Source organism: Callithrix jacchus, chromosome 19, assembly GCF_049354715.1.
Source record: "Callithrix jacchus isolate 240 chromosome 19, calJac240_pri, whole genome shotgun sequence".
In the NCBI taxonomy this organism is placed as follows: domain Eukaryota; kingdom Metazoa; phylum Chordata; class Mammalia; order Primates; family Cebidae; genus Callithrix; species Callithrix jacchus.
The window spans coordinates 37,668,891-37,692,863 of NC_133520.1; the positions used below are offsets into that span (position 1 = coordinate 37,668,891).

Below are 23,973 nucleotides of genomic sequence, written 5' to 3' on the forward strand. Positions count from 1 at the left end.
TGGCAAGCAGCCTGAAGGCAGATGGTGAGGAGAGGAGAGAACGAGAGACAGCCAGAGTCTCTGCTCTTAAAAATAACTCAAATTTTGTCTTCTCCATGAGACCGACTCCAGCCTCCTCTTTGAAAGTGGAACCCTACACTTGCCTGCCTCCCCAGTATGGTTAATGCCTTATCCTATTCTTTGTCCTTTTGCCAGAGCAGTCACCACATCCTGACTTTCCCTGTCATTTGCTTATTTGCCGTATCCATTGGTGGTGTTTGTAGTCCTCTCTAGACTACGCTCCAAAAGGACAAAGGTCTTTGTCTTTTTCCTCCCAGTTTCCTACTGTAGGCCTGAGACGTGCAGGGTGCTCAAAAAGTGTTTGTCGAATGAATGCCTGAGTTTGGGGAAAGAAGAGAGAGCTGAGACACAGGCTAGGGTAACAAATGGCCAAGGGGTATTTTTTTTTTTTTTTTTTGAGATGGAGTCTTGCTCTATACCCCAGGCTGGAGTTCAGTGGCGTGATCTCGGCTCACTGCAACCTCCACCTCCCTGGTCTGGGTTCAAGAAATTCTCCTACCTCAGCTTCCCAGGTAGCTGGGATTACAGGCACGAGCCACCATGCCCAGCTAATTTTGGTATTTTTTAGTAGAGATGGCAGTTTCACCATGTTGGTCAGTCTGGTCTTGAACTCCTGACCTCCTGATCCGCCTGCCTCTGCCTCCCGAAGTGCTGGAATTACCGGTGTGAGCCATGGTGCCCTGCCTCAAGGGGTATTTTCAAGAGCAGGGAACTGCAAGGTTGAAATGCAGCCTGGGGATACTGGAATGATGTGTATTCCTCAACCTCTGCATCCTTGGCTGAGTGGGCTCTCCACACTCCCCACCGTGTGTGTGTGTGTGTGTGTGTGTGTGTGTGTGTGTGTAAAGTGGCAAGATGAGGAGGGAAGATAACTCAAGTCCACACTCAAAACCTGGAGCACCCATGGCAGCGTGTGAGGAGACTGGAGAGTGTGATGGTTGATACTGAGTGTCAACATGATTGGATTGAAAAGTATTGCAGAGTATTAATCATGGGTGTATCTGTGGGGTGTTGCCAGAGGAGATTAACATGAGTCAGTGGAATGGGAGAGGTAGACCCACCCTCGTCTGAGTGGGCACCGTCAAAGCCCTGCCAGCACAGCCGGGATAAAAGCAGGCCAAGGAACGTGGAAGGACTTGACTGGCTGACTTCCGGCCTCCATCCTTCTTCTGTGCTGGAGGCTTCCTGCCCTCAATCCTGGGACTCCAAGTTCTTAGGCTTTTAGACTCTTGAGCCTACCCCAGTGTTTTGACAGTGGCTCTTAGGCCTTTGGCCACAGACTGAAGGCTGTACTGTCAGTTTCCCTACTTTTGAGGGTTTGGGACTTGGACTGGCTTCCTTGGTCTTCAGCTTGCAGATGGCCTGTTGTGGGACTTCACCTTGTGATCATGTGATCTAGAGAAACTAATACAGAGAGATCTCAGTTGACCTGACCTGGGCTTTTACCAGTAGCTGCTCAGATCACCTGGCCAGAAACCTTCTTGAGTGCTGCTGCAGGCCCTCACCTGGTGTATAGAGCACACTGTGGGCGGGGCTGACCTTCACAGCTCCTCTACCACCGCACTGTGAGGCTGCACAGTGAGTTTACACTCGTCTTGGCTGGAGGACCCTCAAATTTAACAAGGTTGAGACACTTGCCCCTGGGAACCGGAGCCCATCTCCTGAGTTGCACGGACCCCCATGTAGCCTGATTCTGAGCTCTGAGTTCTGCCCCTGCCCCAGCTGTGTGCCCATGAGCATCTCTCACATGTTTCTCTTTCTGTGCTTTGGTGTTCTCATCTATAAATGGGCTAATAACGGCGATTGACACTTTGTCATGACGTGATGCTTGTCATCAGCAGGCCATGGAATTGACTTAGGAGGCCACAGCCAATGCTGGAAGATATGTTGGTCCTGTTTACATTTTGCCAAAGGCAGGCCTTGTGCAAAGTTGTTCCCAATTCCTAGAGGTCTCAGAGAGGACACCAGCTGCACAGTAGCCATATGGTTGGGCAGGGTACAGTCTGACAGCCAGAAGCCTTAGCCTGTCTGACACAGAAGTCCCTCCCCAGAAGACAGCTGTGCTGTTGATTGTACAGCCACCTGCTATATAAGTCCTCTCCCACACCAGTTCTAAGCCTCTGCCAGGATCCACCTTCCGTAGGACAGTCACCAGGCCAGATCCAGAAGGTGAGAGGACCACAAGGCTGGGGCCTGAGCCCTGGGAGAAGCTGAAACCACAGGAGGGCATTCAGGGCCAGCTCAGGTCCGCCCGGCCAGGTCTTGGACATTCTTGTGGCTCCTTTGGCATTGCCCCGGGCAGTCGCATGCTCAGGAGAGGGAAGTCTGGAGTGCAGGGAGGATGTGGGCTGGGAACAGACTTTTCTTGTTGTTTTGCCATCTGCTATTCTGTGTGTTGTTTGTGTGCAGTGTGTGTGTGTTCTGTGCATCATTCTTTGTGTGACCGCCTTCATTCTGTGTGGTATTGTGTCCTCATAGCTCTCTGAGCTCCAGCTTTCTGTGCGAAAGATGACAGCAGTTATAACAGGCCCCTGCCAGGCTGTTGGAAAGATTCAACAGTGAAACTTTGCAAGTGGGAAGTACCTAGCAAAAGGGCCTCAGATGCCATGTCTCATGTTCCACACAGGGCCCCTGCCTGGACCCCAGCTTCACTGGTCCCTCTTACCCAAAGAGGTGGTGAGCAAGGCCTGGGTCCTGCTATGGGGTCACTCACTCCCAGGCTCTGCTTCTCTGCTGTGTGTCCCTGGGCCAGTCCTGACCTCTCTGGGCCTCCGTCATTTCTACCTGAAGATGAGGCTAGTTTCCAGGTCTTCACTGTAGGCTGAGATGATTTGTGCACTTGATGTGCTGCTGGGATCCCTTTCATCTCATCATCTCATCTTATTTCATCTCTCCTTTCCCCTCCTCCATGACACTGTAAGACTTGAGAGGCCCTTTCCCCGAAGGCCGGGCCCCTGAAACTCTCTTCCTACTGAAGAGAAAAGCAGGCAGCTGAGGCTCCTGGCCTGGAGGGATGAGCAGTTGTGTAGGGTGCAGGGCTGGCGTATGTCTGCTTACAAGCTCCAGATGTGCTTTATTACCCTCCTTTATCTCTAAATGGTGGGGCTGCCGGTGCGGCCTCTTCTCTCCTGACCGGCTGGTTTCCCTTCCTTTTACCAACCCCTAATAAGTCAACCGGGGTGTCACAGTAGGGTGTGTGGTGTTTGTGTGTGGTGTGTGTATTGCGTATATGATTGTGTGTATGTAATGTTTGCGGCATGTGGTATAAATGGCATATGGGGTGTGTGTATGTGAGTGTGGGTGGTGTGTATGTGTCTCTGTGTGTGGAGGCATATGGTGTATGTGTGCTGGGTGTGATATGTGTGTGAGGTGTGTGGTGTGTTGTGTGTGTATCATGTGTGTGACATGTGATGTGTGGTGTGTGATGTGTGGTGTATATGTCTAGTATGTGTGATGTATTTAGTGCATGGTGTGTTGTGTGTGTGAAGTGTGTGACTTGTGATGTGTGTGGGGTGTGTGTGTGGTGTGTAGTGTGAAGCTTGTGTATGTGGTGTGTGATGCGTGTGGTGTGACATGTAATGTGTGTTGTGTGTGTTCAGCATGTATGTAATATGTGTGACATGTGATGTGTGCTGTGTGTGCTGTGTGTGTGGTATGGTGTATGTGTGGTGTGTGTGTGTGGTGTGTAGTGTAGTGCTTGTGTATGTGGTATATGTATGTGCTGTGTGTGTAGTGTTTGTGACATGTGATATGTGATGTGTGTCATGTGATATGTTGTGTGTGTGTTGTGTGTGTTGTGTGATGTGTAGCATGTGTGTGGTGGGTGATGTGTATGTGCAGTGTGTGTGTGATATGTGGGGTGTGTGGTGTGGTGTGTGATGTGGTATTTGTGTATGTGGTATATGTGTGGGGTGTGGGGTGTGTGATGTGATGTATGTGTGGTGTGTGTGTGATGTGTGTGGTGTGTGTGTGATGTGTGTGGTGTGTGATGTGGTGTATGTGTGTATGTGATGTCTGGTGTGTGGCATGTGTGTGGTGTGTGATGTGTATGTGCAGTGTGTGTGTGATATGTGGTGTGTGTGGTGTGTGTGGTGTATATGTGTGGTGTGTGATGTGGTATTTGTGTATGTGGTGTATGTGTGGTGTGTGGGGTGTGTGTGTGTGATGTGTATGTGTGGTGTTTGATGTGTGTGGTGTGTGATGTGGTGTGTGTGGTGTGTGTGTGGTATGTGGTGTGTGTGTGATGTCTGTGATGTGTGTGAGTGGTGTGTGTATGGTGCATGACGTGTGTATGATGTGTGTGGTATGTGTGAATGGTGTGTGTGCGGTGTGTGATGTGTGTGGTGTGTGTGTGATGTGTGGTGTGTGATGTGGTGTATGTGTGTGTGTGATGTCTGGTGTGTGGCATGTGTGTGGTGTGTGATGTGTATGTGCAGTGTGTGTGTGATGTGGTGTATGTGTGGTGTTCGTGTGATGTGTGTGGTGTGTGTGTGATGTCTGTGATGTGTGTGAGTGGTGTGTGTATGGTGTGTGATGTGTGTGTATGATGTGTGTGGTGTGTGTGAGTGCTGTGTGTGCGGTGTGTGATGTGGTGTGTGTGTGATGTGTGTGGTGTGTGATGTGTATGTGTAGTGTGTGTGTGATGTGGTGTATGTGTGGTGTTTGTGTGATGTGTGTGGTGTGTGTGTGGTATGTGGTGTGTGTGATGTCTGTGATGTGTGTGAGTGATGTGTGTATGGTGTGTGATGTGTGTGTATGATGTGTGTGGTGTGTGTGAGTGGTGTGTGTGCGGTGTGTGATGTGGTGTGTGTGTGATGTGTGATGTGGTGTATGTGTGTATGTGATGTCTGGTGTGTGGCATGTGTGTGGTGTGTGATGTGTATGTGCAGTGTGTGTGTGATGTGGTGTATGTGTGGTGTTTGTGTGTGTGGTGTGTGATGTGGTGTGTGTGTGGTGTGTGTGTGGTATGTGGTGTGTGTGTGATGTCTGTGATGTGTGTGAGTGGTGTGTGTATGGTGCGTGATGTGTGTGTATGATGTGTGTGGTGTGTGTGAGTGGGGTGTGTGTGATTGGTGTGTGTGAGTGGTGTGCCTGTGGTGCGTGATGTGGTGTGTGTGGTGTGTGATGTGTGTGGTGTATGATGTGGTGTATGTGTGTGTGTGATGTCTGGTGTGTGGCATGTGTGTGGTGTGTGATGTGTATGTGCAGTGTGTGTGTGATATGTGGGGTGTGTGGTGTGTGTGGTGTATGTGTGTGGTGTGTGATGTGGTATTTGTATATGTGGTGTATGTGTGGTGTGTGGGGTGTGTGTGTGATGTGGTGTATGTGTGGTGTTTGTGTGATGTGTGTGGTGTGTGATGTGATGTATGTGTGGTGTGTGTGTGGTATGTGGTGTGTGTGTGATGTCTGTGATGTGTGTGAGTGGTGTGTGTGTGATGTGTGTGGTGTGTGTGAGTGGTGTACCTGTGGTGTGTGATGTGGTGTGTGTGTGATGTGTGTGGTGTGTGTGAGTGGTGTGCCTGTGGTGCGTGATGTGGTGCGCGTGTGTGTTGAGGTGGGAGTAGGGGCTTCCAGGTGAAGGCTGTTCTGTCTCAGTCAGTAGCAGCTATTATGGGGCAGCTAGCCTTTGGAGCTGGGAGGTCCTAGAATAGAGCACTGACTTTGGCTCTTGTAAGCTGAGCGAGTTCGGTCACTTTGTTATCCCTCCACGCTGCAGTTTTCGCACCTGTGGAGTGGGGTGATAGCCTCTGTCACACAGTACTGTCCCATGCGCCTCTCCGCAATGATGGAAATGTCCTGTGCCTGTAGTGGCCAATACAGCAGCCGCCAGCCTCATGTGGCCCCTTAGCATTTGGAATGTGGCGGTGCTACTGAAAAACAGAATGCTTCACTTTAACCTGGGAGAATCATAAATCGCCATGTGTGGCTCACGGAAACCGTGTATAGGGTAGATGAGATAGTGATTAAGAAGCGCTCAGGGCAGAGCCAGACACCTGCCCTCTGTGCTGCTTTCACACACAAGCAAGTTGAAATTCTGGGAGTTCTAATTCAGAATTCTCACGAATGCAACCAAACCTTAGCAATCCCCAAAGGTCTATAATTCAGACAATCTGCAGGCAGGGAACGCAAGGTGCGGAGAGATTGGCGACACACGACTCGGAAGTGCATGGGAGACTCTGATTTGGTGCTGCAGGTTGAGTGTGTCCAGGCTGAGGACCCTGGGAGGCGCTGGCGGTTAGGGACAGACGCTCAACTCCAGTTCTGATACCTCCCAGAAGTAAGACCTCGACTTTGAGTGCATTACCGAACCCTGCTAACGCTTGATTTTTCTTGGGATGCTAGTTATAGTACTTGCTGCTACAGTAGGTGAATTACATGAATTGATACCTATAAAGTGCTTGGAACAGAGTAAGTGCTCAATAGGTGTCTACCTGTTGTGGAGGAGGTGGCAGCAACAGAACTCTAAGTGTAAAATATGAATGAGTGAGCAGCAGGCTGGAGGAGGGCCGTTGTGCTCTGGGGGAGGGAGGGGCACAGACCCCAGCCAGCTCTTTCCTCTTGGACCCCATCCCCAGTGAAACTAAAAATTAATCTGCCTGCGCATTTTTGCAACTGAATTGGCTCCAGGGGAAATGCCCCCTGGCTGTGTTTCAAATCCATGCATAGATGCTACTGCAGGCTGAGATGAAGAGAACTTGGACTTCTGTGTGGGGCGGGCTGGAATCTGTGTCACAGCTTTTCGCTCCCAGCTCAGGACTTTGATTCTTTCTGCCACAAGGATGGACTGAGTACTGGGCTTGTTACAGTGTGATTAAAACCCCCAGGGGATGACAGGCAGCCCTTCAAGGGCCTAGGGCTGCCTTCTTTTTGTCTCTTTAGGCCTGAAGCTCCATGGCCCCATCCTTGGGAGAAGTCAGCTCCAGCGCCATGAAGGGCATCCTCATTGCTGGTCTCATGGCAGTGCTTCTGGTTTCCGCTGTAGGTAAGAGAAGTCACGGGCCCGTCTTTAAAATGGAGACCCCCTTTTCCATCTCACCAGTGTCTTCTGGCTCTCAAAGCCCTGAGGGCCTCACGTGTTACATTGTGGTCAGGGAAGACCAGGGGACCTATCTGTGCAGCCGGCTTTCAATGGGGCCACTCTGTACTGTTGTTCAAGGTTGGATCTTTCCACTGGGGAATAGTGAGCAGCGGAAGAAACTAATTATGGTGGCTCCATCTCATAGCATCAATTTTGGGGATCCCCAGAGGGCAGCGATGCCACTCCGTCTGTGTCTTTTACTGCAAGGTGGGAGCAGTGCTTTTCCTAGCATAGAGTATGCTCTATAAGTGTCCACTGAAATTGCCAGACGTTGGGTATCTTCTCTCCTCAGAATCCCTGAGCTGTGTGCAGTGTAATTCGTGGGGAAAGTCCTGTGTCAGCAGCACTGCCACTGAATGTCCCTCACATGCCAACACCAGCTGTATCAGTTCCTCAGCCAACTCTTCTTTAGGTGAGTCTGGGTGTATGTCCTTGCTGCCTCTGGGATTGGCAGTGGGAGGGAGCTGGAGAGGATGACCAGGGAGGAAAGAAAGGCAGAGATGGGGACATGCTGTGCAAGGGGAGAGGAACTTCCAAAGGCAATTCCCAGGAGAAACAGCGCATGGCTGAGACAAGCAGAAGCCAGACAAGAACAGGGACGGTGCAGACAAGAATCCCTGGCGTGCTTTGGAAATTGCTGCCCTTGATCACAAAGCGTCATTCTAGACACGGATAAGTGGATGTGAGAAGCAAGGGCAGCTCTTAAATTACCAGGCAGATTTGCTCAGGATGCTTTCATTCTTCCTTTTCCCCAGCCCCTTTTCTCTTCCTCACGGTTCCTCCTCTTCTAGATCAAACATACTTTCCTCACTCAGGACTTCCCCACAGGGTGTGTTGAGTGTAACCATTACTATAACCGCTTTCTCAGAGCACTTAGGGTTCTTAACTTTTTTCTAATAGACACATTCAAACATACTTTATGTATGTTTAAAGTAGGAAGAAGAGTATAACAAATCGCCATGTAACCACTACCCTATGTCAGCAGTTATTAACATTTTGCTATTTTTTGGCTATGTTTTTTTTAATATAGTATTTTTGGCTATGGCATTTTAAAGTACACATTACATAAATATACATATACATATTTATATTTATTTATTTATTTATTTTTGGGGGGGAGGAAGGCAGGAAGGGAGGGAAGAAGGACGGTAGGGAGGAAGGAAGGGATGAAGGAAGGAAGGAAGGGAGGAAGCAGGGAGGGAGGGAGGGAGGGAAGGGAAGGAAGGAAATCAAGCAATGAGAGAGACATTGCGGACCTGGATCTAGAGGTTTACAAGTTGATTTCTTTTTTTTTGAGAGAAGGAAAGAAAAAAAAAAATAAGTAAAGGAGAGGAAGAAAGAGGAAGAAAAAGAGGGAGAGTAAATGGAAATATTGCTTTATTTTGAAAAAAATTGGGTATTAATAATGGCCAATCAATGTTTCATTTAAACTTATGGGTAGGTGTGATGTGGTATTGACAAGAATGTATATTTTGTGTATTTGAAGTGGAGAGCTCTATAAATATTTATTAAGTTTACTTGTTCCGGATCTGAGTTCGAGTCCTTGATATCCTTATTAATTTTCTGTCTCATTGAATCTAAGTCTCGTATCTGGGTGTTAGGATCGTTAGCTCTTGTTGTTGCATTGATCCTTTTACCACTGTATCTTTGTTGCTTTAAAATCTATTTTATCCGATACGAGAATTGCAACTCCTGCTTTTTATTTATTTATTATTTTTGCTCTCCACTTGGTTGGTAAATCTTTCTCCATCCCTTTGTTTTGAGTCTTTGTGTATCCTTGCATGTGAAACAGGTCTGGATGTAACATGCTGTTGGGTTTTGGCTGTGTCTTTTGATTGGGGGATTTAGTCAATTTATATTTAGGGTTACTGACATTTGATGTTGACTGGCTGTTTTATCCATTCGTTGGTATAAATTCTTCTTTATGTTGGTGCTCTTTACTTTATGGTGTATTTTTAGAAAGGCTAATACTGGTTGTTTCTTTCTGTGTGTAATGCTTCTTTCAGAAGCTCTTGTAAAGCAGGCCTGGTGGTAATAAAATCTCTGAGTTCTTGCTTGTTCATAAAAGATTTTATTTTTCCTTCAGTTGTGAAGCTTAGTTTGGCTGGATATGAAATTCTGGGCTGAAGGTTCTGTTCTTTGAGGTTGTTGAATATTGGCCCCCACTCTCTTCTGGCTTGTAGAGTTTCTGCTGAGAGATCTGCTGTAAGTCTGATAGGCTTGCCTTTGTGGGTAACATGACCTTTCTCTCTGGCTGCCCTTAGTATTTTCTCCTTCGTTTCAACCCTGGTGAATCTAACGATTATGTGCCTTGGGGTTGCTCTTCTTGAGGAATATCTTTGTGGTGTTCTCTGTATTACCTGGGGTTGAATGTTGACCTGCTTTGCTAGTTTAGGAAAATTTTCCTGAATAATATCCTGAAGGGTATTTTCCAGCTTGGATTCATTCTCTCCATCGCATTCAGGTACACCTATCAAATGTAAATTTGGTCTTTTCACATAGTCCCACATTTCTTGGAGACTTTGCTCATTCCTTTTTATCCTTTTTTCTCTAATCTTTTCTTCACATTTTATTTCATTAAGTTGGACTTTGACCTCTGATATCCCTTCTTCTGCTTGAACAATTCGAGTGTTTAAACCTGTGCATACCTCTCGGAGTTCCTGTATTGTATTCTTCAGTTCCATTAATTCACTCATACTCCTCTCTAAGTTGTCTATTCTCAATAGGATTTCATCAAATCTTTTTTCAAAGTTCCTAGTTTCTTTACGTTGGGCTACAACATGTTCTTTTAACTCACCGAAGTTTGTTATTATCCATTTCTTGAAGAGTGATTCTGTCATCAGGATGCGCTCGTTCTCCATCAAGCCTTGTTCCATTGTCGATGTGGAACTGTGGTCATCTTTAGAGTGAGAGGCGTTCTGACTTTGAGTATTCTCAGCTTTTTTACGCTGGTTTCTTCCCATCATTGCAAATTTATCCTCCTGTCGTCTTTGAAATTACCAACTTTCAGATTAGGTCTCTTGAGTGGACGTCCAGGTTGTTAGTTCCCAGGGCCAGAGCAGCAGCGTTAAAACTGCTGGTGCTTTTCTGCCCAGGATTCTCCTGTCTGGCTTCCTTCTTGTGTCCGTAGTAGGCGACTCTGCCTTCCCAGGACTCCAAACCTCGGTCAGAAGGGGAACCCGTCCCGTTTACTCTGCGCCAAGCGCTCTCGCGCCGAGGTGCCGTCACAGCGGCTCCGCCGGGCTCTGGTTTTGTGCTGGGGGCCCGTGCGGGTCTTCCGAACCTGTTTACTCTGCTCCGAGAGCTGCTGCGCCGGCCACGAGAGTCACGCTGGCGACCTGTGTGTTTCCTCCACTGGGGGATCTTCTGCTCCGTGAGCAACCAGACTTTGTCTGAAAGTGTGGCGTCCTCTAGTTCTCCGCGCCTTCCCTGAGAGCTGCAATCTCGGGATGTTAGCGATCGGCCATCTTGGATCGTTCTCCACATATTTATATTTATATAATGTGTGTGTATGTACATGTCGTTTGTCATTTTCTCCGTAAATGCTTCACTATGTATCTCTGATAATACTTTTTTTTTTACATAAATATCATACTGCTATGGTTCGGATATTCCTTCCAAAACTAATGTTGAAACTTAATTGCCATTGTGATTGTATTAAGAGGTGATTAGGCATGAGGACTCCACCCTCGTAAATGGATAAGCATCATTAATGTGGAGGTGGGTTCCTGATGAAAGGGAGTCTGACCCTCTCTTTCCCTCACTTGCTGTCACTCTCTCTTGCTCTTCTGCCATGGGATGATGCAGAAGAAAGTCCTCCCCAGAGGAGGCTGGAACTTTAATATTGTATTTCCCAGACTCTAGAACCATAAAAAATAAATTTATTTTCTTTATAAATTACCCAATCTATGGTATTCTGTTATAGCAACACAAAATGAACTAAGACACATACTGTTATCATATCAAGAAAGTTAGCTGTAATTCTTTAATTTCTTCTAATACCCAGGCCATCTTAAACATTTCTCAGTTGTTTCAAACATGTCATGCATGATATGGTCTATGTGTGGAGTTAGGATCCAGGCAAAATCCCCACATTGCATTTTGCTGTTAGGTCTGTTAAGCCTCATTTGTTTTATAACAGCTTCCGTCACTTTTTGTTCAATTCTGTTGGTTTGTTGGAGAAGAGGGTCGTTTGCCCTGTAGCTGTCCCATTTTCTAGCTGTGGTTGATTGCTTCCTAGTGGTACCATTTGACTTGTTCTCCTGTTCTCATTGTTTCTTGTGGAGGGAATCAGTTCTGTCTAGTAGCACCTTCTTCAATGAGGGACTTATCTGCAGTAACACTATCCCATACCGTAGTCACACATGGCTACTGAGCACTGGAAATATTGAAATATGGCTACTATGACCGAGGAACTTCATTTTAAATTTGATTAGATTTTAATTAATAAAATTTAAATTTAAATAGGTACAAATAGCTAGTGGCTACCATATTAGATAGCTCTGGCTAGAAGCTTGACTGGATTCAGGTTCAATTTTTAGGCAGGAACTTCGGATGTCATATTGTACATAAGGCTCATCACATCTGTTTGATCATTTTCACAGATCTTAAGACTTTCTATTGGCTTCAGGGGCTGTTCACCTGGACCACCCATTTTCAGGCTCCCCATCAGCCTTTTGCCTGGAGTTTAACCTGCACTGCTGATAGTCTCCGACTGAAAGAAAGAGCTACCTGATGGGGAAGAATTATTATTATTCTTATTACTATTTCCAGAAAACCCTCTCCAGCGTCTTTAAAACTGCATTGAACTGTGGTTGCACCTTCTGCCTTTGCCTGAAGCACTTGCAATTCAGGGTCCCCACCCTCCCCACACCCGCTCCTTACCAGGGGCTGACAGTCTGTGTTTGTCTTTGTGTAGAGAGAGCAAGCGGATCATACCAGAGTATGTCCTGCTCCGCGGAGAACTGCAGTGAGGAGGCACCTGTTACAGCCTTCACTGTCCACGTGTCTGCTGAAGAACGCTTTCATTTTGTGAGCCAGTGCTGTCAAGGAAAGGAGTGTAACAGCACCAGCGATGCCCTGGGTGGGTGCTGGCCTTGCGGGCAGCCTCCTGTGTCCTCCAAGCCCTGGATCTCCCTTTTTCACCTGTTCTCCTTTCCCTCGGGTGGACGTTGCAAGTGCAGGCACTTCAGTGCATATCCGGATAGCGTTAACCTCGGACTTACAGCAATTATGTAGGAAACAGACGGGCCAAACAGCACTTCCACCAAGCCTCCCCTCTTTCTTAGTGAGGACACACAGTGCAAGCACTCAGGCTGTGTGAGGGGCATTCTTAGTGCCCATCAGTCGTTCTCAAATTATGTGATCTCAGGCTCTCAGTTACCACTCTGTGTCTTAAAAATTATTGAGGACCCCAAAGAACTTTCATTTATGTGGACTCCATCTATCTTAGAAATTAAAGCCAAGACAATTTAGAAATTGTAACTGGTTCTCCAGAATAACCAAAACGCATTACACATCAACATTAATAATGTTTTTACATAGAAATAACTATATTTTCCAAAAGAAAGATATTAAATGGGATGAGTGGTATTGTTATTATACATGTTGTAAAGTGTTTAGTTTCTGGCTTAATAGAAGACAGCTGGATTCTCATATTAACTTGTGCATTAGTCTGTTTGTTAGAGTCTCACACATCATGTAGCCTCTGGAAAGCTCCACTTTACATTCTCAAGAGAAAGAGAGTAAAATAAGTGAATAGTATCTTGGTATTATCATGGATCTTCTTTGAACATTGCAGTACTCCCTGCAAGGGTCTCAGGGACTCAGGGGTTACCGGACCATAATTTGAGATCTGCTGATCTAGACCACAGCTCTCTTTCTGAAGAACAGAAAATATGGCTGAAAAGGCAAAGTTTATTGACCATGGTCATAAAGCACAGTTAATGAACCCCAGAACTGGTCTCATTGTGCGTTTTCTTCTTCTAGTGATAATGTTAAGTAATGGCCTGTGTTCATTTGTTCAGAGCAAGAGTTAGTAACAGTCACACACTTGCTGGCTCATGTTCAGAATGGCTGGCGAATGCTGACCTTGACTATAGTTTGGTTTCAGCTCAAAATCTTGCCATTCTCAGTCTATACCCCAACTCACTGATGGGTCATAGTTCGTGAAGATGAGAGAGTCTGTGAGGTCAGATCTACGGAGTGTGTAGGAAATATTTTGAGGGGACATGGTGTTTTCCAGGCTACATCTGAGATTCCCAATGATGCGATTCCTCCAGTCTCGGGATGTCTTCGGTGGTTTATTTGCTTGGCTTATCCCCAAGGAAGGGTGTGGTTTATCCCCTTCCTCCCACGTTCTGTCTGATAACACTGTCCTGAGTCATGACTCTTACTCCACCAGACCCTCCACTGAAGAATGTGTCCAGCAGCATAGAGTGCCCTGCTTGTTATGAATCTAATGGAACTTCCTGTAGTGGGAAACCCTGGAAATGTTATGAAAAAGAACAGTGCATCTTTCTACTTGCAGACCTGAAGACTGGTAAGTCCTGGAGTTCTAATTCCCATGTGGGACTTGAGTTGGAAACATGTCGAGTCTTGGTTCATAAATTCTGGGTTAACACAGAAGGACCAGGGGAGCAGCGGACAAGGGGGACAGGGTCATAATGTGTTTGAAATCAAGAGGCTGTTAGTGTGGCCTTGAGCTAGTTGCTGTTTTTACCTTCTTAGACCAGAGCTGTTTCTCCTGGGCTGCGCTTCTCTCAAACTCTAGTCCCCTGTGGCTTATAATCAAGTCATATCTGTCTAAATGTATCACACCACTCCTGACATTTGCTTCTTTATTTTTTTTGAGATGAAGTCTCATTCTGTCATTCAGGCTGGAGTGCAGTGACACAATCTCAGCTCACTGCAACCTCCACCTCCTGGTTCAAGCGATTCTCCTGTCTCAGCCTCCCAAGAATCTGGGATTACAGGCATCTGCTACCATACCTGGCTAATTTTTGCATTTTTGGTAGAGACAGGGTTTCACCATGTTGGCCAGGATTGTCTTGACCTCCTGACCTCGTGATCTGCCCTCCTCGGCCTCTCAAAGTGCTGGGATTACAGGCTTGAGACACCGCGCCCGGCCCATTTACTTCTTCACTAGGTTGCATTACTGCATAGGTGAGGGTGGGTGCAACTTTTATTTCCTTTTATATCTACGCTTTTCTTCTTTACTTGTCACTAAGAGGTGTTGGCTTTTGGTAGCATGGATCACCTGGCAGAAAGAGTCAAATTGGTTTTTTTTTTTTTTTTTTTGAGACGGAGTTTTGCTGTTGTTACCCAGGCTGGAGTGCAATGGCATGATCTCGGCTCACCGCAACCTCCGCCTCCTGGGTTCAAGCAATTCTCCTGCCTCAGCCTCCTGAGTAGCTGCGATTACAGGCATGCACCACCATGCCCAGCTAATTTTTGTATTTTTAGTAGAGACAGGGTTTCACCTTGTTGACCAGGTTGGTCCCGAACTCTTGACCTTGTGATCCACCCGCCTCGGCCTCCCAAAGTGCTGGGATTACAGGTGTGAGCCACCGCGCCCAGCCCAAATTGGGTTTTAAAGTCCAACCAATTGTCCTTTTCTACGAAAGCAATTTGGTACTAACCATTGTACAATACACATTTCTAACATTTGCCCAAATAGTTACAGATTAATAAATTTGTTAAGGTTAGTCAATTGCTGTTAACAGCACCAGCGATGCCCTGGGTGGGTGCTGGCCTTGCGGGCAGCCTCCTGTGTCCTCCCAGCCCTGGCTCTTCCTTTCTCATCTGTTCTCCTTTCCCTTGGGGGGACATTGCAAGTGCAGGCACTTGAGTGCATATCCGGATGGCATTAACCTCTGACTCACAGCGATATGTAGGAAACAGAGGGGCAAAACAGCACTTCCGCCATGCTTCCCCTCTTTCTTAGTGAAGACAGACAGTACGAGTGCTTCAGGCTGTGTGAGAGGGCATTAGTGCCCATCAGTCATTCTCAAATTGTGTGATCTCAGGCCCTCTGCTATAACTCTGTGTCTTAAAAATTATTGAGGACCCCAAAGAACTTTCATTTATGTGGACTCCATCTCTCAGTACATGCTGTCTTAGAAATGAAAGCCAAGACAGTTTAGAAACCTTCACTAGTTAAAGAGTTGAAGAACAATCTCCAAAGCCTATGTTCAATACAATCGATATTTATCTCTTGCCGGAGCAGTTCATTGCAGAGTTTGAGGCATGGGCTCCTTCTGTCTTGTTGCTCTGGCCCCCACCCACCAAGTCTTGGCAGCTCTGTGCTCTGTCCTTTGCATCTTGCCAGCAGTAGAAAAGAGAGGTGGTGAAGGAAGGCAGAAGGGATTTTATGGGTTAGGCCTGGATGTGAATGAATCACTCCCTTCCACAGTCCATTGACTAGAGCCCAGTAAGATAGCCATCTCGGCTGTAAGGGAGGCTGAGAACGTGGACTAGTGTGACCCAGAAGGAAGGAAAGAGGCATGAAGCTAAAATAAACAACAAGCCAGTCTCTGCCAAAGCAGTAAGAGTTTAAGAGACTAATATCCAGGCACAGTTTGATTTGAATATTTGTGAAGTGTCAATTATAGCATCAGGAATCAGTGTTTACCCGTAATCATTTATTTTGCAGTGGCATCTAGGGCCATGCTTATCCTGAACCTCTTTTTTTGTTTTTTGAGATGGGGTCTCACTCTGTCACCCAGGCTGGAGTGCAGTGGTGTGATCTCAGCTCACTGAAACCTCCGTCTCCTGGGTTCAAGCGATTCTCCTGCCTCAGCTTCCTGAGTAGCTGGGATTACAGACATGAACCACCACACTCGGCTGCTTTTTGTATTTTCAGTAGAGACGGGGTTTCCCCATGTTGGCCAGGCTGGTCTCAAACGCCTGACCTCAGGGGATCCTCCCACCTCAGCCTCCCAAAGTGCTGGGATCATAGGTGTGAGCCACAGTGTCCAGCCCTGAACCTCTTTATTATTTTTTTAATGCACTTCATTGTTCAGCATAGTTTTAGATTCACAGAAAAATTGGGCAGAAGTTATATAAATTTCCCGTGCTCCGAACATGCATAAACTTCTCCATTGTTAACATCCCCCCCGAGGGGTACATTTGTTATAATCATTGAGGCTACATTGATACATCATTATCTCCCGAAGTTGGTGGCTTACTTTAGGGTTTCCTCTTGGTGTATATATTCCATGAGTTTGGACAAATGTATAATGATGCATAGCCACCATTGTAGTGCCATACAGAGTGTTTCCACTGCCTTAAAACTCCTCTATGCTCCACCTACTCATCCCTCCCTCCCTTCTAAGCTCTGACAACCACTGGTCTTTTTGTTGTCATTGTTGAGACGGAGTTTCGCTCTTGTCACCCAGGCTGGAGTGCAGTGGTGCGATCTCGGCTCACTGCAGCCTCCATCTCCTGGGTTCAAGCAATTCTCTTGCCTCAACCTCCTGAGTAGCTGGGACTGCGGGTGCGCGCCACCACGCCCAGCTAATTTTTGTATTTTTAGTAGAGACGGGGTTTCATCATGTTGCCAGGATGGTCTCAATCTCTTGACCTCGTGATTTGCCCACCTCAGCCTCCCAAAGTGCTGGGATCACAGGCATGAACCACTGATATTTTTACTGCCTCCACAGTTTTGCCTCTTCCACACTATACTGTAGTTGAAATCATACAGTACGTAGCATTTTCAAAATGCCTTCTTTCCCTTAGTAAAATGCATTTAAAGCTCTTTCACTTTTAAAATATCTGGGATGTCTAAACTGCTAGGCTTTTGATTCTAAAGCTGTGTCTAGGGCAACATGACATCAGAAGGATTTTCTCTCTCTGCTTATCTGGTTCCCAGGTCTGATAAAAGGGATAGATTTTCTTTTTTATTATAGGATTTGACTTGAGCTGAAAGCCAAACAAATTAAAGCTATCATAAATATAGGGGTATTTTTGTTTGTTTTTGTCCAAGATCATTCTTTTAATACAGTACAAATGTTCCATGAAACACACCTTCCTAACTCACTCTAAATCAATCTTCAGCACTGGCCAGGTGTGGTGGCTCATGCCTGTAATCCCAGCTCTTTGAAAGACTGAAACAGGCTGATCACTTGAGGTCAGGGGTTCAAGACCAGCCTGGCCAACATGGTGAAAGCCCGTCTCTACTAAAAATACAAAAAGTAGCCAGGCATGGTGGCATGTGCCTGTAGTCTCAGCTACTAGGGAGGCTGAGGCAGGAGAATCGCATGAACCTGAGAAACGGAGCCTTCAGTGAGCCAAGATCGTGCCACTGCACTCCAGCCTGGGCTACAGAGCGAGACTGCATCTCAAGACAAAACAAAAACTTCAGCACTGATGCTTGCTATAAAACAGCATTTGGAGGTTTCTCACTCCTTTTCCAAGCAAGTTTAGAGTCAGTGTTTGTTATTGCTTGAGACAGGACCTCACTCTGTCACCTTGGCTGGAATGCAGTGGTGTGATCGCTAGCTCACAGCTGCCTCCAACTCCTGGCTCAAGCCAATCACCCACCCCAGCCTCCCAAGTACTGGGACTACAGGCATGTACCACCAGCCCTGGATAATTTTGTAATTTTCCATAGAAACAGGTTGTCACTATGTTACCCAGTGGTCTCAAACTCTTGGCCTCAAGCAATCCTCTCACCTCAGCCTCCCAAAGTACTAAGATTACAGGCGCAAGCCACCCTCCCTGGTCCCAGAGCCAGCCTTGAACTCAAATTGCGGCTCTGCCCCTGACAAGTGGCAGGTGGAGTCACTTCACCTCCTTGAGTCCCTTTCCTCTGAGGGGCCCAGCTTCCAGGACTGTTAGAATTGCAGCTGACAGCAGGTGGGGCACACAGTAAGTGCTCAGTACATACTGACAGCAGGTGGGGCACACAGTAAGTGCTCAGTACATACTGACAGCAGGTGGGGCACACAGTAAAAGTGCTCAGTACATGGTGGCTGCTATCAGGGTTACATCTTCTCTGCAAATGCCCTTGGCCTTGTCCTAGAACCTGAATATCAAAACATGATTAAACATAGCAGAACTCCAATTCATGGCAGAGATGTGCCCTGGTCTCCTATATCCCTTCCTTCTTCTGGGAGAGTCTGCTGTTGGCAAATCAAGCCTAGTGCTTCAGTTTGTGAAAGGCCAGTTTCATGAATTTCAAGAGAGTACCACTGGGGGTGAGATTTTTTTCCCCCTGCTTCATTTAATCAAATCATACGTTGACAGAAAATATTTTGATGTTCCAATTGTGTGATTATGAATAGATAAATAAGTCACAGAGTGAAGAAAAGAGTTACTCAGCTGAAAAAAAAGTGGTTTTTCCTTCTTCTCAGGGAAGACTCAGGCAGGGAGAACTCAGGTCCCGAGAGGAGCGAGGACTGAAAGCAAACCCTGGAAGGGGAGAGGGAAGTCCTGAATTGAGAACAGAGAACTGCCCTTTGAGCCTGTCCTGGCTTCTCTACCTGCCAGCTGCACAGGAGCACAGGAGTGAGTCTCTACCTGGCTTCTCTAGCTGCCAGCTGCACAGGAGCACAGGAGTGAGTCTCTACCTGGCTTCTCTACCTGCCAGCTGCACAGGAGCACAGGAGTGAGTCTCTACCTGGCTTCTCTACCTGCCAGCTGCACAGGAGCACAGGAGTGAGTCTCTACCTGGCTTCTCTACCTGCCAGCTGCACAGGAGCACAGGAGTGAGTCTCTACCTGGCTTCTCTACCTGCCAGCTGCACAGGAGCACAGGAGTGAGTCTCTACCTGGCTTCTCTAGCTGCCAGCTGCACAGGAACACAGGTGTGAGTCTCTACCTGGCTTCTCTACCTGCCAGCTGCACAGGAACACAGGTGTGAGTCTCAGGTCCAGTGCTGACCCTCATCTTTTAGCCTGGGCTTGCCCCTCACCTCCAGGAGTCTGCTTCCTCCAGGGTTAGGTGTACGTGGGAGTCTAGGCCTCTGACCTCATGGTGGTCTTGACTCTGGACGTGCAGGCTCCTTCTTCCTGCGTGGGTTTCAGGAGCAGACCAGCTTTTGCTGGTCACTGGGCCACCACGCTGCAGGTGACCAACTAAGAACGGGCATGGGTGGAAGGACAGAGGACTGAGTGGGGTCCCTACTGTCTCCTTTGCATTCACAGACACTGAGTCTAAGCGTCTCGTGCTGAAAGGCTGTTCCAATGTCAGTAACTCCACCTGTCAGTTCCTGTCTGGTGAAAATAAGACGGTTGGAGGAGTCATCTTTCGAAAGTTCGAGTGTACAGATGCAAACAGCTTAACCCCCATGTCTACACCGGCCGCTTCCCACAACATGGGCTCCAAAGCTTCCCTCAACTTCCTGGAGCTCGCCAGCCTCCTTCTGCTGGGACTGCTGCTCTGAGGTGCTGGAGCTGTACTTCACCCAGTACCACTGGGGTGCTGCCACACTCTTTCCCCGCCCGTCCTGTTTAACTGCCCAGTAAGTGGGAGTCACACATCTCCAGGTAAAGCTGACAGTGCCTTGTTACTCCATTATTAAAGAGCTGGTCCCTTCACTGCCCAAATCCGTCCTGATGCATTCTGGGCTGGGCTTCACTTGAGCTGCCCTCTCGCGTCACTGCCCCTTTCCGGGCTAGAGGTGGAGTCCTTGCCTTTGAAACCTGTGCACTTTTGTTTCTGGGATTTGATGATCCCTGCTCCCTGCTCATCTTGCTTCTGAGAAGCCAACCCTTTGACCTTGCAGCCCTGCACCCTGGGGACCAACATGCCGCCATCCCCACTCTCACACACAAGGAGCCCCCAGCCTACCCTATAAGGCCTTGTGTCGGCCCAGTACCAACATGGAAGCTCATTTAGTACCGGACAAATACGGCTCTTCAACAGTTGTCCCGATTGTGGTCACAAACAGCAATATGGCCTCAGCGACCCGTCACACTGGTGACAGAGAGAGACCCATCAGCCTGGGTGACATAGAGAGTCTGGAGGGTTTGGAGGGGCTGCTAAAGACCAGCATACTCCTCCTGTCTAGGCTTCACTGGGCAGCCAGCAGTGCTGGGCTCCATTCCCAGCTGAGGAAGTTTTCTCAGTCTTGTGCGGAATGGAATGCGGCTACAGAGCCCCAGTCCAGCCGTCCGAGAGCTTATAATCAAGCACGGAGTAACTAACTCCATATCAAATGCCAAGGGAACAAGAAAACCATTCAGTCAAATATGCCCAGAGGTCCAGGTCTAGTAAATAAGGTGGGCCTTTTGAGCTGAACTTGGAAACATGGGGTTTGCTATAGTAAATTTCTTTTTGTAAACTGACGTGGGTCAACTTTAGCCAGGATTGCTGACAGTGCAGGAAGGACAAAGCCACCTGAAGGTCATGTGATGGCAACACACCACCACGTGCACTCTTACTTATTTCAGCTCGTTATTTTGAACCATAATTTTAGACTTACTGAAAAGTTACAAAAATTAGTACAGAGAGTTCCACTATCTCCTTCAGGCAGCTTCTCCTCATGTTCACATTTTAGAAAATCACGATACAGTCACTGAAATCAGGAAATGTACATTGAAACAATATTGTTAAGGAACAGAACTCATTTGTACTTCACCAATTTTTATGAATGTCCTTTTTTTCCTGGTCCAGGATCCAATTCTTTGCATTTAATTGTTATGTCCCCTCAGTCTCCTTCAAACTGTAACAGTCTGGAATCTAGCAAGACCTCGATAATTAAGAGTATTGTCCAATCATTTTGTAGAATGTTTCCCAATCTGAGCTCATCTGACATTTTCTTGTGATCAGATTGAGGTTACGCATTTTTGGCAAGAAAACTACAGCGACGACCTGCCTGTCTCAGTGCATTTTGTCAGGAGATGCATGATGTCAGTGTGTCATATTACAGGTGACATTAACCTTGGTTAAGGTTTTCTTTCAGGTTTTTCCGTTGTGAAGTTGCTATTACTATTTTTTTTTTTTAGCTGAAGTTTGCTCTGTTGCCCAGGCTGCAGTGCAGTGTTCTGATCATGGCTCACTGCAACCTTTGTCTCCTGGGTTCAAGGAATTCTCCTGCTTCAGCATCCTGAGTAGTTGGGATTACAGGCACACATCACCACACCCAGCTAATTATTTTTGTATTTTTTTTTAAGTAGAGATAGGGTTTCAACATGTTGGCCAGGCTGGTCTCAAACTCCTGACCCAGTGATCCTCCTGCCTCGGCCTCACAAAGTACTGGGATTACAGGCATGAGCCACCGTGCCTGGCCATACTTCTTAATATAATAGGCTAGGCCTGCTATAACAAACATACCTTAGTAAAAAAAAACAACCAATCACACAATGTGACTTCATTTCTCAGCAACTTAAACTCCATATAGATGCTCTTGGTTGGGCATCTGTCTGGAGCAGCTGTTCTCCTGTTCTCCAAGACTAAGGAAGGTATCATGCTTCCTTTTTTTTTTTTTTGAGACAGAGTCTCTCTCTGTCACCCAGGCTGCAGTAGTGCAGTGGCACAGTCTCAGCTCACTGCAACCTCTGCCTCCCAAATTCGAGCGATTCTCCTGCCTCAGCCTTCCAAGTAGCGGGGATTACAGGCGCACGCCACCACACCCAGCTAATTTTTTATTTTTAGTAGAGTTGGGGTTTCACCATATTGGTCAGGCTGGTCTTGAACGCCTGACCTCAAGTGATCCACCCGTCTCGGCCTCCCAAAGTGCTGGGATTACAGGCGTGAGCCACTGTGCCCCACCAGGTGTCACGCTTCTTTTATCCCATGGTTCCACCATCCCTCATGACTCACTGGACTCTCAGTTAAGTGCTCTGTCTGCAGCTGGCTGACAATTAAAAAGAGAGAGAGAGAAAGAGAGTCCAGAGAGCTATGCAGAGTGGCCTAGGGGCCAGGGCTGACAGTGGCATCCATCACATAATTCCAGCCCTGGAACCCTGAGCAAGAGAGTTTTCCTCTCTGGGCCTTAGCATCCCCACCTGTGTAATGGGGATAGTGCTAAGGTCTGCTATGTGGGGTTGTGAGATCTGTAGACATAGGTCTCCCTGTAAAGCTTAGCACAGAGCTTGGCGAGGAGTAAATGTTAACAGCAGAAGATTGTAGTCTGGAAGGTACTCTGTAAACACACTAGGAAGAGGAGAGGCCACAAGAAATGCTGATGTGGAAGGAATTGTCCCAGCTCAGCTCCCTCGGATGGTGCCAACCTCACTAAGGTTATAGCTGCTTCTGTTTCAGTCTCAGAATCTCCTGTCCACTTCACTCACCCTTCCTAGGCCCTCCGTGGCTGCTGACACCATGGCCTCACTGACTGCAGTGGGGGCTTCTCTGCCTCTTATCTGCATGGTCTGCACTACCCACTGACCTGTTCTGGAAGCCCCAGTGCTCAAGGCTGATGTGAGGCAGCAGTGCCATATCTGGGTAACAGCAAAGGGTCACATGGGAGGCTGCCTGAAGGGCAAGCAGGGTCAGATCCCAGGAGGTCTCCACAACCCTGTAGATGACTCTGGCTTCAGACTGAGGGCCATGGGGAATCAGTGTATAGTAAGTGAGAAAGAGTGGGATTAGGTTTCCATTCTGGGAAGCTTGCCTAGACTGCAGGACGAAGGCAGCAAGACGGCAGAAAGGGCAGCAAGAAACTGAAACAGAAATAGTGGGTACCTGCCCAGGGGTCGATGCTTTTCATTCTATTAATGGAGGATAAACTAGTACCCTACAGATGTATGTTCATGCATTACTGGCTCCCACCTCCTTACCCAGAGCAGGGAGCTGAGCAAAGTGCCTCTAACCCTTTTATTTCTCATGGCTGTTCATGCTTAACTCCAGACTCCTGTCCTCTGGTGCCTGAGCCAGGTCTCATACTTTGCCCCTAAGCTAAAGCCCTTACCGCCAATTCTTCCTTAAGTGCAGCCTGGGCTCTAGGATAAGCTTCCACATCTAAGAAACTCTGCAGAATTCTACACTCACACCATATGGTTGGACTAATGACAAGTAATGCCCTGTCTTTCCACAATACTTTATAATTTGTAAAGCTCTTTTGCCCATGTTTTATTTACAATCAAATTGTACACAAAATTATATGTTATGCAGGATATACATACAATAAAATGTATGTGTGCAGACTGAGTATCAACAAACTTGCCCATGTAACTACCCCCCACCCCGGTGAAGGAAAGCCTCCCCAGTACTTCCCCTAGGCCCCTGTACAGCCCACTCCACTCTAGCCCAGGCATCTCCACTCTCCCCTCCTGGAAGTGACTGGCAACACCCTGCTCACAATCCATTGAGTTGAGCATTCACTCCACACCTGGACTCAAGACAACAGGCAGAACAGCCCCTAGGGGTCAGCCTTTCCCAGCAACAACTCTGCCTCATGGACCGGGATAGGATAGGGCACTGTACCCATCAGACCCCAAGCCCTTTTGACCCTTTCTCACTGCCCCAGCTAGGAGGACAAGAGGGCGGTGTGGGTTCCTTTCTTTCTGCTCAAGACTGGGCTTTTAGCATGTCTGACCTAAAAGTTTCTGGAACTATACTCGGAACTACTCTCCAAATAACCTTTCATCTGAAACATAAATTGAACTGAAGTAAAAACCACTTATCACTATGTCTCTTTAACGTACGTGTTTTAATGTATACATAATAATTGTACATATATTTTATGGGGTATATGTGATATTTTGACACATGCATATAATACATAATGATCAAATCCAGGTATTGGGATATTCATCACTTCAGAATTGTATCAATTTTTTTTGTATTGGGAACGTCACAAATCTTTTTATTTTTTTTTAGCTATTTTGAGATACAAAAAGTATAGCCTACTGGGCTATTGAACACAAGAATTTAGTCATTCTATTGAAA

General features: G+C 47.1%; 1 protein-coding gene across 1 annotated transcript; it reads left to right on the plus strand.

Moving 5' to 3' along the window:
• Positions 1–2,176: 2,176 nt before the first annotated feature.
• Positions 2,177–23,713, plus strand: LYPD8 (LY6/PLAUR domain containing 8). Its single transcript, XM_035280714.3, has 6 exons — positions 2,177–2,229; positions 6,940–7,042; positions 7,431–7,550; positions 12,057–12,221; positions 13,542–13,679; positions 19,284–23,713. Exons 2-6 carry the CDS (start codon positions 6,952–6,954, stop codon positions 19,520–19,522), a joined length of 753 nt encoding a protein of 250 aa, XP_035136605.1. The 5' UTR covers positions 2,177–2,229; positions 6,940–6,951; the 3' UTR covers positions 19,523–23,713.
• The last annotated feature ends 260 nt before the right edge of the window (positions 23,714–23,973 follow it).

What these genes read in the sequence shown, in the direction of transcription:
- LYPD8 (XM_035280714.3), top strand. Translation starts at nt 6,952, where the DNA reads ATGGCCCCATCCTTGGGAGAAGTCAGCTCCAGCGCCATGAAGGGCATC. An exon ending in GCTTCTGGTTTCCGCTGTAG is followed by an intron (nt 7,043 to 7,430) that starts GTAAGAGAAGTC and finishes TTCTCTCCTCAG; the next exon opens with AATCCCTGAGCTGTGTGCAG. An exon ending in ACTTGCAGACCTGAAGACTG is followed by an intron (nt 13,680 to 19,283) that starts GTAAGTCCTGGA and finishes TTGCATTCACAG; the next exon opens with ACACTGAGTCTAAGCGTCTC.